We start from the raw sequence: 18,898 nt of genomic DNA, 5'->3' as shown, positions 1-18,898 counted from the left end.
CTGTCCAGTCACGGTGACCAGTCCAGTCATGACAACCTGTCCAGCTGAACTTCGCTATATCAGGCCCACGCCCATCCAGTCACTGTTGTCTGTTCACCTTTTTCCTGTGTTTGATTAAAGTTCCATATATTGCACGTCACTCCTGTCTCACTGCCTTGCTTCACTTAATTTGGGTCCACCATCCCTCAACCACTCACGTCCACCCTGACAGCTACCAATTTTTTCAATTGGTCACACCTCATAGGATTTGGTCGCACCTTTTTTGGAGAGGTACAGCATGACCATATTTGCTGATGTATAAGCGCCTTAATTTGCATAGCAAAGTTGAAAGCCCACTGAGATTTGCAATTCTTAATGTTTAATGCATTGAGGGACTGTTTTTCTGTTTGAGTTTGAAATGTCCGACTGCATTAATGTTTACGCTCCCATTAGTAGCTATTTGCTAACGCTGGAGACTTGTATCATACAATGACAGGATAACTAACTTGTGGTTTCTCTTCGTGTCATTAATTAGCGATTGAATCCGATTTCAGGATGGTGTTGTGTTGATGTTAGTAGTCGAGTGAGGACGAGTCAAGTTAGTCGCCATGAGCCGCTAGACCAGCAAGCGCTACGAGGGTCAACTTAAAAATACAATATCATATATTTATATATAAGTTGGTCGCATTCGTGGGTAAATTGGTCGCAGTGTCAAGCCCTGCCTCATCATAAGTCTGATGTTTTTTTATGTTTGGCAACAGAAAAAAGTCAGACGGTGCCAAATCTGGAGAATATGGGGATGAACAACCAGTTCAAAGCCACAGTCTCTCACGGCATCCAATGCAACCACCAACTTGTGTGCAGGAACATTGTCCTGGTGAAGCAGGACCTCGTTTGTCAGTTTTCAGAATCCCCCATCAGAAAGAGTTTCAACTCCCACCTCTGACATAACTTCTCCCTTGTCTCGAAGGAGACGGGGGACATCGAGTCCGAGTGGACCACGTTCCGCGCCTCCATTGTTGAGGGGGCCGATCAAAGCTGTGGCCGTAAGTTGGTCGGTGCCAGCAATCCCTGAAACCGTCAAGCTAAAGAAGCAGTTCTATCAGGCCTTTTTGGCCTGTTGGGACTTCAGAGGCAGCTGACAGGTACCGGCTGGCCAAGCATAACGCAGCTTTGGTGGTCGCTGAGGCAAAAACTCTGGCTTGTGAGGAGTTCGGTGAGGCCATAGAAAACGACTTCTGGACGGTTTGAGGAAATTCTGGTCCACCATCCAGCGTCTCAGGAGAAGAAAGCAGTATACCATTAACACTGTACACAGTGGAGACCTTTTCTCTGGAAGTCATGAGTCGTCTGGGAGAATACTTCGATGACCGCCTCAATTCCGAAGACACGTCTTCCTTTGAGGAAGCAGAGTCTAGGGACTCTGAGGTCAGCTCTCTTATCTCTGGGGTCGAAGTCACTGAGGTGGTAGGAGAGCTCCTAAAGGGTCTAGATGTTGTGAGGCTGTCCTGGTTGATACGTCTCTACAACATTGTGTGGACAGTGCCTCTAGGTTAGCAGACCGGGGTGGTAGTCCCCCTTTTTCAGAAGGGGGATCGCAGGGTGTGTTCCAACTACAGAAGAAATACACTCCTCAACCTCCATGGTAAGGTCATTCAGGGGAGCTGGAGAGGAGGGTCCTTTAGGAAGTTGAATCTAGGACAAGAGGAGCAGTGTGGTTTTTGTCCCACAGGTGGCCAGCTCTACACCCTTGGCAGGGTTCATGAGGGGATTTTTTCATCATTGTTTGTATGTATGTGGTTTTGTGTATTTGTCAAAAACCGAAGAAGAGGAGAACCGACAGTACATCGAACGATCACTGCTGTGTGCCCAGATTGACAGGTTCACACTCTGCCTTGCTTTTCTCTTATGCTGAGCAGCAGAGACAGTGGGTTGTTAACGTTTGCAGGGATAAAGATAGTAGTTAGAGACAGCAAGTGTGTTCTCTGCATTTTCTTCCTGTTGATGTTATACATCCCTCGACCGACACAAGGGTGCCCTTTGTAAACAGTAGAACCAGAGCTGTCATTTTGAAGCTTCTCAAAAGCGTCGATGTGTTGTTACTCTGTTTAGTAGAATATCGATGTTTCTGGCCTTTTGACTTTTCCTGTGTCTGTATGAATATTGTATTGTTCTTATGATGCCATTTTATTGTATTAAAAAAACTAAAATATTTATGAGTCATTATTCCTGCGCCACCTACGGCGCCATCTGGTTTCCATAGCAACCATTTTTCAGCCAGGCATGAAGAGAAATGTCACCATGGCCTATAAAAACATGCAGTAGAGACATTACATCTACTTTAAAATATTGACGAGGCTGAGATTGACGAATACCGTCGGTGAAGAGACTTGCTGCCCGCTACAGTTCAAGGTATTAGCTTATAGTAAAATTTTGGCTGTTAGATGTGATAGTAATGACATTTTTAGCGGTAGCTCCAGGCCAGAGAGTTAGCTGGGAGATAACAGGCTCCATCTGAACCTTCAATACCTCACCCGTACTGTCTGCCTCAGAAGGGGAAGGACAGTACTGTGTGGACTCCGGTTTTCCCCAGAGAGGTACATAGTTTACAATAAAATATACAACAGATGCGATTGGCTGGCAACCAGTTCAGGGTGTACCCCGCCTACTGCCCGAAGCCAGCTGGGATAGGTTCCAGCGCCCCCAACGACCCTTGTGAGGACTAGCGGTTAAGAAAATGGATGGATATACAACAGAATTTTAATGAACAAAATACCTTTACTAGCTACTCAAACTGCAAGTAATAACTGTTTTAGGCAATTATGTCATTACTAGAACTCAAGCTGTCAAAATTACAGCTCTGGGAGATCTAGTTGGTTGTTTTAAAATTCTGAAAGTTAGCAAGGAAAGCTGTTCTTTTTGAGTGAGTTAAGAATTTAGGATTAGAGTTTCACACCACATCAACAGTGCGCTTCGCTAAAGTCTCCCTGCACAGGAAGTTTAGGTGCTTTATGACATTGAATGTGAAAGTGCTGAGTGCATACAGTCCATTGGACTGGCACTGTGGATAAAACTCAAATCAGACTTCTAGAAATATTGAACATGTATTTTGAAAATACTGTCTAGTAGGGGAAGATTGGGCTTCCTGACTTAAGCGGGTGCCCCTGCGCCCTGACCACAGATGAAAGTATTATGAGCCATATTCGCACATCTGTGTATGTCCTTGTAGTAATACGATTGAGGCAGTGAGTTGATACAGTATATCCCCGGTTCAATTAGGTTCATGAACTGACCTCAATTTGTTGCCGGATCCAGTGAAGTGACTGTGTGATCCTGGTGTACACGCCTGGCTTGTTCCTTATAGCACAGCCAATCCCCCAGCTCGTTGTCCCAACCAGCTTCCAAAGAGATGAGTCCTCACAGGCAAGAGGACCCCCACTGTCCCCCTGCAAAAACACTTCTAGGGATCAAATGTTTGATCAGTCATATCAGTCTTGTAATCAGGACAAAATAACTAAGACCAAATAAACCAATGATGAGTGCATCTTTGTTATAACTAGTACAGTGCTCGGCATAAATGAGTACACCCGAACAGGGTTGTGAGAATACCTTTAGTATCCTTTCAGAATCAAGATTTTCTAATACTATACTACAAAATACTCCCACAAGAAGATTTATTTATTAGTACTAGGGCTGGGTATAAAAATTGAATAATCAATTTTGAATATATTGTCCTTTTCGAGCCTGGTATCGATTGATAAAACAATGAATCGATTATATTATCTTTTTCCCATGAATTTATAGGAAAATTGAATTTTAAAGGCTGAGTTTTTATTCATACTTTTCTGTTTTCTTGACATTTACTGTTCACATGAATTTAAAAGTATTTTTTTTACATTTATGAAAGACCTGACTAATTGAAGACAATTCTGAATCGTTTTAATTTATATTTACATTTTTTAATTAAAGTTATGAAAATATTTTTTTATCTCTTCCTTGCTGATGCCAATGTTTGTCTAACACTTAAGTGATTATAACACTAAATCATCACAAAAGTGCAAGGTATGCTACTCAGACGGGTATGCTGTTTTGTTGAGTCACCCTGCTTTGAAAGAACGTACTCGGGTAACCGTTAGCACTGAGCTCGGTTGCTACAGCTCTCCAAGAAGTGTCCATGGGCACTTCCAAACCCCTGTGAGAGCCAAGAGCCTAATGGCATGAGCATGAGCCGTCATGTCAATTGGAGTGACTCCAAGCCACTTGATCTTTAGATGTGAGGCATATTTTATTCAGCAACTCCCAAAAATATTTCGTAAGTGTTCATGTGTAACACGTGTTCTTTCTGGTTTGCTTGCAGTAAAGTGGCGTCACTTTACAATGTGCATCTGAGAACTTAACAAAATAAAAGCGTTCAACGTCGTGTAAAGGAGTCACTATTACACAATTTAGCAGTAATGAATTAAATAATAATGCATATTTTTGGTGGGGACTGGCGCCATGTTACTTCATGTTAAAAATGAGACAGCTCTTAAAATGAAAAGAAAAATGCACTGAGCTGTCACCAGTGTCTTACAAACGCAATTATGCCATTTAGTGACAGAAAAATGACCAACACAAATCAATGTCACACTTGTTTTTTTACAGTACAGTACATATTTCAAAAAAAATTTTTTTTATGAATTATTATGAAATTACTGTAACACTGACTAAAAAGTGCAACCAGATTTCTATTAGGTTAACATTTCTTCCCACTTTTATGTTAAGAGTATGAAAAATTAGAAAAAAATATTGTACATTTCATTGTAAATTGAGATATAAATTGAGATATAAAATGTGTAATTACTTTGCGATTAATCGTGAGTTAATTATTGAAGTCATGCGATTAATTATGATTGTATGATTAATTATATATGATACTCGACTGACACCTCCAATAAATACTATACAGGACGTTTACATTATGTTTAAAATTGCTTGGACGGTTAAACCGACCGTAAAATGTACACATGATGATAACGACGACTACAATAATGATTGTCACACAAAACACCATGATCTTCTTCCTCCGTGTTCAAAAGATGCTGCTGTTTCTGCTATTACAACTCTACAAAGCTGAGGAAAGTCAAGGGAAATTTTGCACTGTATCATCACAACATCATTCACTATTTTGGAAGCTGTGGCGAATGTAAACAAAAGCACGGCGGCCTACGTTAACAAATTAAATCAGCCAATTTTTCTGCTTGTGCACAGGTGTTTAAAAATAAAATTATTTCAAACCTTAAAAAAAGAAAAGTAACGTAAACTCAATGTATCTTGGTCGCGCATGCGTGGAACCAATCAGGCACATATGACCGATGAGATATTTGAGTGCCATAAAGTGTACACTGTATTTCCGGCCACGCATGCGTGGAACCAATTTTGCAGCTGGAATGGATTTGGTACTGACGCCCAACTCTGTAATCAGCGATGGGAAATTGAAAACAGCTTGTTTACCTTTCAGTTGAGTAGAAGCACCTGTGGCTAAATCCAAACTGAGGCAGGGTTTTTACTTTCTGGAACAAGATTTCACCTCTCTGTATATAACATATTAATACTGTCATGTTTTGGTTCTGTGGGGGTTGGGTTTTTGTTTGTTATGGGTGTTCTTGTTGTTTTTGTCTGTGGTTGGTGTTTTTTGTCTTGTGTTCCTGTTTTTTTCCCTTTTCTCGTTATGTCTAACCAGGTCCACCTTCGTCACAGCCAAGTCGTCCTCGTCACAGCTAAGTAGCCATTGTCACCGCCAAGTAGCCAATGTCACCACCAAGTAGCCTTCGTCACAGCCAAGTCGCCACAGTCAAGTCATCGCCTCAGCCAAGTCATCATTGCCACAGCCAAGTCATCATCGCCACAGCTAGCCAAGCCGTCATCGTCACAGCTAACCAAGCCATCATTGTCACATCTAACCAAGCCGTCATCGTCACAGCTAACCAAGCCGTCATTGTCACAGCTAACCAAGCCGTCATCGTCACAGCCAAGAAGCCATAGCCCCAGCCAAGTCAAGTCAATCCACAGCAAGTCAAGTCAAGGCAAATCAGGTCCTGTCACGTCACGCTCGTTCCAGTCATGGTGACCAGTCCACTCACATCCTGTCCAGTCATGGCGACCAGTCCACCCATGTCCCGCCAAGTCATGGCGACCAGTGCACTCACATTCGGTCCAGTCATGGCGACCAGTCCAGTCACGTCTGCTTACCTTTCTCCCTATGTTTCATTAAAGTTCCTCATTTTGCAATCAATGGAGAAGTGTCTATGCACAGCCGCCAATGGTCAGGTGCTGGTGGGCAGCAGGAAGTCGTCTATGACAACCAGAAAAAAGAATCCCCCACACACTGACAGAACTTCACTTCAAGAGTTTATTTGAGGGAAACAACGCGTTTCGCGTTGAGCGTCATCAGGTTCACCTCAAATCATCATATTGCACTTCATTCCTGTCTCACTGCCTTGCTTTCCCGCATTTGGGTCCACCACCCCTCAGCCACTCACGTCCCCCATGACAAATACAAGATTAATTATCACCTGACAGGAGTCTGTTCCTCCCCCCAAGTATCCTGCACAGATCATCCATGGTGAGATGAAGCCCTGATAAACGTGTGGCTGGTTGCAGGTCTTTGTGGAGAGGAGGGGCACCATGGCAGAACGCAAAACAACACTGGTCTCCCCTTTAAAAGGCCCGGCACATTTTGAAAAGTTTATTTGTACATGAATTAGTTGTTTTCTCCATGCTATCAGGTTTGTAAGGCTCACCTTTGTCCTCCGTTGCTCCCCATCCAGAGATCCAGCACATGGTACCCTCATCAAAAATTTCCCCATAATTAGGCAGGCAGATGGGCTCCACAAATCCTAAAAAAGAGGCAATGATCTTTGGCTTTACGGCATCAGATATTTACGATACAGTGGATATGAAAACTCTACACATAAAAATAAGACCAAAATTAATTTTTATTTCCATATTGTTTTCAAACTTGGTCTGTACCATCCCAAGACCTGGGACTACAGGGTAAACAATTTTGAATTTTCAAAAGTACTATATGAGGGGTGGGTCATCAAATTTTGCATTTGCCCGGCGACGCAGTTCATTGGGGGGAGCAGAGGCTGTGGGGCGCCGTGGGTGGCGGGTGTTGGTGGGGCGCGGGGGAGTCGTGGGAGGAGCGGGTGCTGTGGGGCGCCATGGGGGCCTGCCGTTCCCCGTTCTACTGCGTTGGGCCTGGGGCGCGGGCCGTGTCGGGGGGGGGGGGGCGCTCCGGGCTCCTGGGTTTGCTCTCCGGTCGGTAGCCCCTGCGGGGCCCGGGGGCTGTGCCCTGGCACTGCCGCGGCCTGGGGGGCTGTGCTTGCCCTGTCTGGCAGAGGTCTCGACTGCTCACCTCTTTGGTGGAGGTTGTCATGCATGCCAGATCCACCACACCAGCATCTACTGAAATTTAAATAGAATGGTCGCTGAATCAGTGGGGGCTGGTGTCTGTGGTTCTCACTCTGCTTCATCTATCCTTCCTTCCTTTCTTTAGTTTTTCCTTTGGTCTCTTGACATCTCCCTAATCTGTTGGAATTTAGAGGTTTCTAGGGTTGGTGAAAGATTCTGGTTTTGTAACCCTGTGGGTGATAGGTGATGTGTGGTTGATGCTGGATTTCACTTTGTTTCATCTTTTTTTCCTTTGACCCTTCCTCTGGTCTCCTGACAACTTCACGACTCTGGCGGGACTCTGAATGATCAGGTTAAGGTGAAGGATATGGGATTTGTAATAGGTTTCAGGTGAATTGTGAATTAAGGGCACTCACACGCATGCACGCACACACACGCAAAAACTAAGCAATTATGATGACATATAAGACTACCGAATGAACAATACCGAGCTCTTAAAAAAAATAGTTTTGCATTTTGCATTTCATATTATCATCGCCAGCCACATAAGGGGAAACACTCTGTACATGCTTTAAAAAAAAATCTAAATTTTACATGTATATTAATAGTCACAGACTATAGGAGACAGTGAAGAATATCAACAACTCTACGTCATATGACTTCACCACAATAGCTGAAAACCAATATTATCATGTTTTGTCAATAAACTATTGACAAGTACAATGGCGTATTAGAGCCACGTATAAATATACTTTTTAGAGGGCGGGGCCAATATTCAGAGAAAAAATTAATTGCGAGTTTATAAAGTGGCAAATTTACAAGAAAAAACTTATACATTTGGGACTTCATAAAGTGGCAAATTTGCGAGTTTATAAAGTAACAAATTTGCGAGTTTATAAAATGGCAGATTTGCGAGAAAAGAACTCAGAAACTTAAAACAAATACACATAGCGTAGCTGTAGTCTAATGTGAGGATTTGTTGGTGGTTAGTGGGACACTGTTTATAAAATGAAAAGGCAGGATGGAGACGGATTCATTCTTAATTTAAACTTTACTCGTCATACACGGTAGCGAGAGCGACAACACTTCCTGATCCCCTATCAGCTGACTAAACACTAACCAATCAGAAGCTAGCATACTTTAGGTAAATACAAGTGAATGACGGAGAGCAGCAGATTCGACACATCAACATCAGCTACTTGTACAAAAAAATAACAAAATGTATGAATGTGTAAATAATAATTCTGGAAACACATGTACAAGTAAATATTTATTTTAACAAATTAACTTAAATGCTTGATCCTCAGGGTGTGGACCTGGTTAAAGCCATTACTATCTCCTTATTTGAAAACCCAAGCGAGTATTGGCACAAACATCCGAGTTGTACCCTACGTGTATTTCTCGTATTTTGCTACTTTATGAAGTCACAAAAGTATGCGTTTTTTCTTGTAAATTTGCCACTATATAAAGTGGCAAATTTGCGACTTTATAAAGTGACAAATTAAAAATATATTTATACGTGGCCCTAATACGCTGTTGTAGACAAGAATAATTTGGGTGAACAGTCTGCATATATTTAAATGAAAATAAAGAATCGGGAAGTACAAACAACAGCTTTAGCACGTCCACCATGTTTTTCCAAAATAAAAATTGAGATATTCATATACCGTATTCAAATTCTACACTTAATTCCCTTCAAAATTATATATAATACATGGATGTACCTAAAAAATTGACAAAGTTACAACAATTGCCAGGTTGAAATCCGTAGTTTAGAGAAAAATGGGTCTAAAGTTTTGGCACTTGCATCTTTCAAATGTCCATAACAACCAGTGCCTTAGGCAAAAAATATTGATCCCAAACTTTCAGGAACTGTTAAAAAAAAAAAAATCACTGGAAAGTCAATTTCAATCACAGGTTTCCAAGACGCGCTGCTAGCTAAAGTCGGCTAATAACGCGTTGGCTTAGATGCATTTGTTCTAATAATTGCTTATTTTCATAACTTTTGTGCTACTGGGAAATAAACATAGAGATCTCAAAGGACGCTATTTGTGGAGAAATCTCAAAATCGAAATTTTTGTGCAAACTTTTTATTTTTGTGTCTAGCTCAAAACTAATCTTCAATCAATCTAACTTTATTTGTATAGTGCCTTTCATATATTAAAATGCAACTCAAATTCAAACTCAATTCAAAACACCATCAATAGTACAATGAAAAGAAAACCCACCCATCCCCATGAGCATACACGCACACACGCACGCACGCACACACACAAATGGTGGCAGGGCACAGAGAAACCATGTGTGGAAAGGCACCCAGGAGGAGCTCATCTACACTGAGAGGGATGACGCTACGCCCACGATAGCATCCCAGAGACCCCTGGCCCAGATTAACCGCGGCGTGCCCCACACAGAGTGAGGAGCACCACAGTCCCCCGGGCCTGAGGGGCCTCCAGGACGACCACCTCGCCCGCACGAGAAGACCAGCCACCCCTACCAATGCGGAGGTCCCCCCAGGAGGAAACACTGGAGCTAAAAACTAAAAAATCTCGCCGACATGCGGTCCCTTTTGCCAAAGTGGGTCACTTATACATATATTCAATACCGTCTACAGCAAAAATACCACAATGTGTGGCGTACGGTTGCATAAATAAATACGAAACGTGAGTCCATTAGTCAGTACTGACCCGGTTATTGACGGTAACATTGATAGACGAAAAAACACTTCCATCAATGCTTAGTTAGCTTTCTAAAGGTTTCCGTCAACCGTCACGGGCGTCTGTCATTGGCAAATTGACGAAGAATTGACGGAAATGCCACCTTTGGATATAATGTCGACATTCGGCTATCAGACTAACGTTGAGGGGACACATTTTAGCCGTTGGGTAGTTAACCAGGTATATACATTTAGGTACGTACTACATACCATTGAAAACAAGGGGCTTGGTGAGTTTCACAAGTGCAATATCATAATCCAGTCCTTTGGGGTGATACCGAGCGTGATGTATAATCTGCTCCACTGCAAGAGACTGGGCACCATGGACTGGTTGCTCTATCTCTCCCACATGGACTACCCACAAGGAAGGGTCTGCAAATCTGGTGACAGATAGGACTGGTTATGACAGGGATATTCAATTACTAATTCAGTTGGGCCAAATTTTCAAATCAAGAAAAGACACTTAGGCACAGACACATTTCAAACCAATACGGATGAAAAATACACACTTTTTATTAATTTCCCTTTAAATTCATTCACCCCCATCCATTTTGACTGAAGCAACCCCCTCGGCTGTTTTACTGGATTTTGACTGATTTTGCAAGAATATTAACAGAATATAACAGAATATTGTGTTCTATTGCTATAAAAACATGGAGCCTACCAAAAGAAACATTAGAGTCTCTTCTTTCATTAGGATAAAAAAATGTAAATTTCTATACGTTTCCGTTTTGCAGCAATTAGCATTAGAATATATCTAAGTTTCATCATCATTCACAAATCTGTTTAAAACACTGTGGGGGAAAAACATTTTTGCAACACGGCCCTGGTTGATCTCTTATACTCTGCTGCCACCTCTTGGTTGTTTTTGTAATAACTACCATTGCTTTAAGCGTTCTGTTCAGTTCAGAGGCTGCATCAAAGCCTTCTGTATGTTGTAGCATAAGAAAAAAAATTAAAAACCTGTATAAATAAGTTTTTGGGACCATGGCAATATTTAAAATAAAACGTTTTCATATATTTTGGGGAGCAAATTAGTTACATTTGGAAACAGGGTAAAGGCATATCAAACACATCATAAAAATACAACAACAAAGCTGTTCTTGAACAAAACCCGAGGTGTTTTTTTACTTTAAAATAAAAATAAAATTTAGTAAATATTAATTTTGGTCACATCTTACCAAGGCATACCGCAAAGTTAAAGTACCACTGATTCTCACACCCACCTAAGTGGGGCGAAATTCTTTCTCCGCATTTGACCCATCCCCTGAGGGAGCGGTGAGCAGCAGCAGGAGGCAATTGGTGATCTAGTGTTGCATTCACACCAAAACCAGGGGGAGGGGTTTCGGTTGCGCGTTTGCATTGTACTCAATGTACTTCGCGCAGGCCGGAGCGAAAGTGTGTGGGGTAGTGCGGTGGCCGTGTTTGGAGCGCTGGGACACAGTGCGGCGCAGGAAAATCCACACATTCGTGACAAAAATCCGCACACTCGCATGTTCGCCAAAGTTGACATTTTTTTACTTTTTCCGCATTTCGCCTCGCGGTAGCCAATCGGCTTCGAGTACGTGCTACATCACACACATCATCCTGTCTGTTGTCACCCCGAGTGCAACAACACGGTCAGCCGGGACCGAAGGGTGAGCAAGGAAGTAGCATACAAGTGCTAGCAAGTGTATTTACTTGCCGTTGAACTGTACCAAAGGTAGCAGCAGTGTTAATCATCCATGCCAAACTGCCGGCCTCCGGATTGCCACTAAAAAAGCGGAAGTGCTCTCACGTACCTCAAAAAAGGCACTGCTGGAGAAAATAGTGCCCCGATTGTTTAGTCCCAGGAAAGAAGTAGAAGTAGTCGGAGGGGCTCTCTTTTTGTTGACTCGTTAAAGTACTCTACAGTCGTTCACCAAGCGACACGCCTCTTCCTCTTCGGTGTGCACGAATGCAAGAATGAGCAACAATCGTTCCCAAAAATTCTACGCAGTGAAATGCTAGCAAAAGTAGCATTCCAGATCGCCTTTTCGGTTTTGGTGTGAATGTAGCATACCCCCCTAATTCCAACCCTTAATGCTGAGTGTCAAGCAGGGAGGCAAATTATTAAAAAAAAAGTTTTTATAGTCTTTGTCTTTGATATGACCCGGCTGGGGACTCAATTTACAACCTCCAACTCAGGATGGACACTCTACCACTAGGCCACTCAGCTGTGCATAAAAACATAAAAACACAAATTACATTTGATTCTGTTGGGTCTGAACTTGGAAAATTACAAAGTGCATTTAAGTGTGTTCCCGTTAAGTTTTGCACACAACACTGTTGCACGATAGAGTGTAAGGACGTCATTAGGGGTGCAACAGCAGAGCACCGTGTTGCCCATCCACTTACTTAAACCTTCTATAGATAGATTCTGACCTGTCACAACAGCATGCACACGCGCTCCATAACCAAACAAAGGAATGTTGAAATCTTCTCAAAGATCACCTTGCCAGTTGTGTCTTTCTAAGGGCAATAAGCCAAGAAATTCCTCTCGGAAGCATATGCCGTCAAGAAAACGGACAAATAAGCACAATTGTGCAGTATCAGTTCTGTCCATGGACACACCTACTGCTATGGACATGACATTGAATTCATTCAACAGCATTCATTCAACAGCGCTTCACTTTCAAACACGTCTGTAGGTAGAATTTCAACCTGCGAATGTTCGAGGGTTCAAAAAACTGTTTTTATTGTCAATTTTACGTTTCAAAGTTGAAAGGGATGTTTTTTCCCAGTTATATTTGTGCTACTCGTGTTAGCACCGCTAGCCAAGCTTCAAAACAACATTGAACAATGTGGGTAGGCTATGTTGCTAGGCTACGGGGGTGTTGCATTCATTGTCTGAAACACTGTAGGAATTTCTGATATCTTGCAAACTGAGATACCCTCTGCATCTTTTGAATGCAGTTCAATTAAGGTGAGCTGGATCAGAGGCTGGGCTACTCAGGGAATGATTCTGGGGCGCATGTGGTCCGCGGGCCTCTAATTAAATAGCCCTGGGTTATGAGTTCTGCTACCTCAAGCATCTTTACAACATACTACATTGTTGAAGAACTACCTTCAGGAGAAAGTTTAATACATTTGTCCAAAACAGCTAAAAGCATGTATGACTTACCCAAACACACAGTGTGCTGCTGTGAGAATCCACCGTGATGTTATGATAGAGCCTCCACAGAGGTGTTCACTGCTGAAATGGAGGCTAACCTGCCAGGGAAACTGGCCTGGCTGGGAGATGTTTCCTCCAACAATGCGAGTCAAGTACTTAGGTCTGGAGCCACAATCTGTGGAAATAATTGTGGATGTCAGCTACAGCAGCTTGAAAAAGTATTCATACCCCTTGAGTTTTTCAACATTTTGGCACGATACGGCCACAAACAAATATATTTCATTGAAATTGTATGTAAAAGTTAAACACAAAGTAGCACACAATCATGAAGTGAAACAAAGTGTATATCTTATTTCAAACTTGTAAGTAAGTAAGTAAGTAAGTAAAGAACTTAAAAGTAGGGTGTGCAAAAGTACTCAGCCCCCCTGAATTAATACTTTGTCGAACACCTTTTTGTTGCAATTACAGCTTCTAGTCTTTTGGGGTATGTCTATCAGTTTTACACGTCGTGAGGCTGAAATGTTTGCCCAGTCCTCCTTCCAAAACAGCTCCAGCTAAGCTTGGCTAGATGGAAAGCATTTGTGAACCACAATCTTAATCTTTAGTCAGTATTATGAAGACTAAAGGACACACCCAGCTGGTCAGGGACAACGTTGTGGACAGATTTAAAGCAGGAGAAGGATATAAAAAGATTTCAAAAGCTTTGAATATCACAGAGTACTGTTCAATCAATCATTCATAAATGGATGACGTACCAGACAACCTTACCTCAAATCTACAAGACAAGGCTGTCCGTCCAAAGTTTCCAACCAAAGAAGGAGTAACCAAGAGGCTTTTGATCACTCTAAATGAACTGCAAATATCCACAGCAGAGGTAGGGGAATCTGTCTATAGAACAACCATCAGCTGAGTACTGCACAAATCTGGCATGTATGAAAGGGTGGCAAGAAGAAAGCCATTTCTAAAAGTGAGCCACAAGAAGTCACGTCTGCAGTTTGCCAGTAGCCATGTGGGAGACACCGCTGACAAGTGGAAGAAGGTGCTCTTGTTAGATGAGACCAAAATTGAAATTGTTAGCCTACATTACAAACTCAATGTTTAGAGTAAGAACAACACTGTACATCAGTCTCAACACACCATTCCCACTGTCAAACATGATGGTGGGAGCATCATGCTTTGGGGATGATTGTCTTTTGCAGGGATAGGGAAGATAGTATGAGTAGAAGGAAAGATGGATGGTGCCAAATACAGGGCACACTTGTTGATTATGTTAACTCACTTATTTTGACAAATTCCGTTATGTATTGAAACGCTGTGATGATGTTACATTGACCAGCATGGGGAAAAAAGACTAGTAGTGGCAAGCTATGCAGTCATTTCATGAATTTGATTCCGGCCGGCTCCAGAGTGAAAAAACACCAAGTACAAAGACGAAATCCCCCATTATTAAACGGTCAAATGCACTTAATAGTTTTGAAGAAGATACATTTTAAAACTAAGATGTGTCTACGTGCAGTTGGAGTGGATGCTAACTATCTGGCTCCTTAATGTGATTTGAAACACGTCATTCGACACCTCTGTTTTTAGAGTGTACGTTTACTAGTAAAATGGATAAATATTTATTTACTAACCTTGCAAATAATGATTGCTACAAATCCGTGAATACCTTGTGGGCTGCCAGTCCTTTCTGTTGATTCCTGCTATCCATCGACATCTTTTGTCTTCATTAGTAGGTATGCGATAAAAAAAGCAATATTTGGTTTACTCCCTTGTCTATCTGTACAACCGACTGCACAGCAAGATATGACCATTTTATGAGATAGTTGATTAGATGAAGGACTTTACGCTGTACGAGATTCAATGGTTACCATACAGGCAAGTGGTTCTTTTGCCGTCTAGCGTCCCGGTAGAGGCGGTGACATCATGTGCAAAAGGTCAAAAGGAGGATCTTTTGTTGACATTTTTTTTAGCGCATGCGCGATGGCTGTGTGGCAGAAAACATGGCTGGCTGTATAGACACAGCATACACGAAGAAAGTTAGCGAGCGAAATCACCGCTATTCAAGCACTTTAACGGCAGTTTACGGAGATGTATTGGGGGCAAAATGGACTCTATTAAAAGCCCATATGAGACGTTGGATGATGACAAAATTTGGTCCGACTTATCTGTTTACTGGCCACGCTTTGGGGACTTTTACTCTTGTTTAATACAAAGCCTTGTGCAAAGCTGGGTAATTATTGTTTATTGAAGTGTTCTTTGTGGCGCCGAAGTTAAGTTTGTGGAAGTACGTCACTTCAAAAGCACCTCACAAAGCCGTCAGCATCAGCCGGAATCTAGGCTTTGAGCGTCAAATTAAACCCTTCCGGCTCGCAGCCATTTCGTTCCTTTTTCGCGGCTCCTTTTGGTGGGAATGCGATAAAAACTTTTTATTAGGCTCCCGATGGGCTGTACAATCGATGGCACAACAAGAATGAACCATCTGCTTCACTTGATCCTCCTCCAAATGTGCAAAATCATCTAACTTCATGTAAAACACTTTGTTTCTTGCCACACAGTTTCCCGTGATGCAACGTGCAAAACAAACAATACGTCACACAGGATCCTCCTATACAAACATTAGATTTGATTTATACTTAACGCAATTTTTTTGTTTTTTTGCCATCTCGTTTCTGTTGCCAGCCCTCCAGGCTCCATGGATAATTTGGTCATAGACAGGCTATTTTGAACAAGTGGCAGCTGTCTGAATTTAAAGACGTTTTTTTGGGGGGTGAGTATTTTTTAAATCCAAAATGTGTAAATGCCTATAAGCATTTTATACAGATAGATAAATGATATACAATAAAGAGTTGTAGATTTGACTCTCTGGGGAAGCTCAATGTTACTTGCTCTGAGTCTAAAACAAAGAGATGTATGCCACAGCTAATATGAAACTGAATGAAGAGAATGTGAACATCTACAGTAGTGATACTATTTATATATATATATATATATATATATATATATATATATATATATATATATATATATATATATATATATATATATATATATATATATACAAGAGCCACATTAGCAGAGCAAAGTCAAGGGAGGAGACGAGGAGTCACTTAAGCAACAATACATCAAATCACCTGACCCCACCAATAAGCTGGAACACCGACGGGAGCACACTTTGTTGCCATGTTTGTCATTTACCTCCTTTTTGAAAACCGCATTAAATGAGATTTTTATGTCTACAGTTTTCAGTTTGAAAGTTGTCAGTGCACCACCTAATGGTTAAGTTGTGTTGGTGCACCACTTAGTGGTTAATGTTATTTGCATGTGTAGAAATAGAAGCAAAAGAAGAAGTCAGAAACCAGAAGTAATTGATCTTTATGGAACTAGCAGACAACTCCACTTTTGTTTCCTTGTAGTTCTTTCTTGATCAAGCATCGTCTGGAAGTGAATAACTATGCATACTAAGCATGCAGCGCTTAAATGTGTGCCGAATTGTAGACGTTTGTCAACTTAAAATGCTAATGCTAATCGCGCTTGCTAATTGTTAGCATATGCTAATTACGTTTGCTGTCTTATGATCATTTATATGTATGTAGTGCAAATGTTAATTGTATTGTATGTTTCTTGTTGCAGTTTCACAATATAAATAGACAACTTCACTGCAAACCTGGACTCTGGAGTTTGTTTATAAATGTTTAGCTGCTTCGACTAGCAAGACCTTGTTAGCGAAAAGACGGCACCACAACAAGCAACAGAGCTGAAGAAGACCTCACGTGGAGCCCTGCAGTCTCTCAAGAGCTAAGTAAAGTGCAGACAGGCACTCGAAGCCTACACAGTAGTATAGCTCTTCGACATATGAACCCAAAATGTCTGAAAGAAAGTCCACAATAATTGACAACATCTCAGTTGTTTCAAAGAAATCATCATCAACTGTAAGCTCAAGAGCAAGCATGGAGTTATTAAGAACCAAAGCGAAGGCTGAAGCAGCTCAAGCTAGAACCTCATACGCAAAGAAAGAAATAGAAATAAAGGTTGAACAAGCACGTCTACAAGCTACCCTTGATGCACTCAGGGCAGAACAAGAAAAAGAAGCTGCAGTAGGAGAAGCAACGTCTTTGGAAGTTGGGCTGCTTGAATTAGGTTATGAAGCACGCAGCATAATTTATGAACACTCTTTCAAAGAGAACCAAGGACAACGCACCCGTCAATATGTCTTACAAGCATCTGTTCGTGAAACAGATGAACCAATACAAGTAGGTACAGAAGGAAATTGTCTAGAACGCCATCCTAAAATAATTGCTGCAAAACAAGAGAATAAATTAGATAGAGCAACTTATAATAATAAACATCATTTCCAACAGGCTGTCAGCTGCAAACGATCTCCATTTCCGACTCCAGTTCCTGACACTGCAAAACACCTGCACACTGATTGTGTCATAACTCAACCAACTTATGACCTTGCCAAATACCTAGCACGCAGTCAGCTCATAACTACAGGCCTTTTCAGCTTCGATGACCAGCCCATGAGCTACTGGGCATGGAAATCTTCCTTCAAAAGCGCTATAGCAGGTTTAGACCTGTAAGCAGGGGAAAAAAATTGATTTATTAGTACGCTACCTTGGTGAAAACTCAGCTAAACAGGTAAAGCAGATCAAGGCAGTCAACATCAGGTGCCCCGAAGCTGGTATAAATATGGCCTGGGAGAGACTTGAAGAAATATATAGCTAACCAGAAGCTATAGAGCAGGCTTTATTCAGCAAAGTTGAAAGTTACCCCAAAATTGCAGCCAAAGAGACCTACAAACTTCGTCACTTAGCCAACCTGTTGTTAGAATTAGAGGCTGCCCAGCAAGATGGGTTCTTACCTATCTAGATACCTCAAGAGGGATTCAACCAATCGTGGAAAAAAACCCTTACGGTATACAGGAGAAATGGATGACTTATGGTTCCAAATACAAACAAGAATATGGTGTCATCTTCCCTCTCTTTCCAGTGTTTGCCAACTTTGTTCACAACGAAGCCAAAACAAGAACCGACCCTAGCTTCAAACTGTACAGCTCTCAATCAACCAGCACCATTAGAGAGGAAACAAGGACCCGACAAATATTCCAAACTTCCTATATTTGTCCACAAAACACAAATATCGGCATTAGAAAAACAAGAAGCAGTGAACGTCAGTAAACACTGTCCTATTCACAACAAGCCTCACCCCCTGAAACACTGTAGAGGATTCAGAACAAAAAGTCTGGACGAGCACAAACAAATCCTCAGGGAATATAACATTTGTTTCCGCTGCTGCAACTACACTGGTCATCTCGCCAAGAACTGTACTACAGAAAGCACATGCATAGAGTGCGACAGTAATAGCCACATTTCTGCCCTCCACCCAGGTTCATCACCATGGCAGTTGGAAACATTCCCTCCCCTCACAGAGCATGGCGGGAAGGATGTCAAAGCGGACACTGAAGAAGTTACGTCTAGGTGCACCGAGGCATGTGAAGAAGGGGTGAGCACGAAGGAATGTTCAAAAATAATACTTGTGTACCCAGCTAGTCCCAAACAACAAACAAAGAGAATGCATGCCATTCTAGATGAGCAGAGCAACCGCTCACTTGCACGCTCTCAGTTCCTCGATATGTTTCGGATTAAAGGTGAGAGCCATCCCTAGACACTAAAAAC

At 41.8% G+C, this 18,898-nt stretch overlaps 1 protein-coding gene across 1 annotated transcript in view; it reads right to left on the bottom strand.

Moving 5' to 3' along the window:
* tmprss3a (transmembrane serine protease 3a) overlaps positions 1-18,898 on the bottom strand; it is a 64,011-nt gene that overhangs the window by 6,328 nt on the left and 38,785 nt on the right. The window contains exons 7-11 of the mRNA XM_086090669.1: positions 13,233-13,398; positions 10,301-10,470; positions 6,762-6,857; positions 6,534-6,676; positions 3,273-3,425 (exon numbers count right to left, since the gene is read on the bottom strand). Coding sequence (XP_085946795.1) covers positions 3,273-3,425; positions 6,534-6,676; positions 6,762-6,857; positions 10,301-10,470; positions 13,233-13,398 — 728 coding nt within the window. The remainder of the gene's footprint in view (positions 1-3,272; positions 3,426-6,533; positions 6,677-6,761; positions 6,858-10,300; positions 10,471-13,232; positions 13,399-18,898) is intronic.

This window comes from Leptonotus elevatus, chromosome 12 (assembly GCF_054856555.1).
Source record: "Leptonotus elevatus isolate MCC_2025b chromosome 12, RoL_Lele_1.0, whole genome shotgun sequence".
NCBI lineage: Eukaryota > Metazoa > Chordata > Actinopteri > Syngnathiformes > Syngnathidae > Leptonotus > Leptonotus elevatus.
The sequence above is the reverse complement of the archived record's forward strand: the minus strand, read 5'-3'. Positions and strand labels throughout refer to the sequence as shown.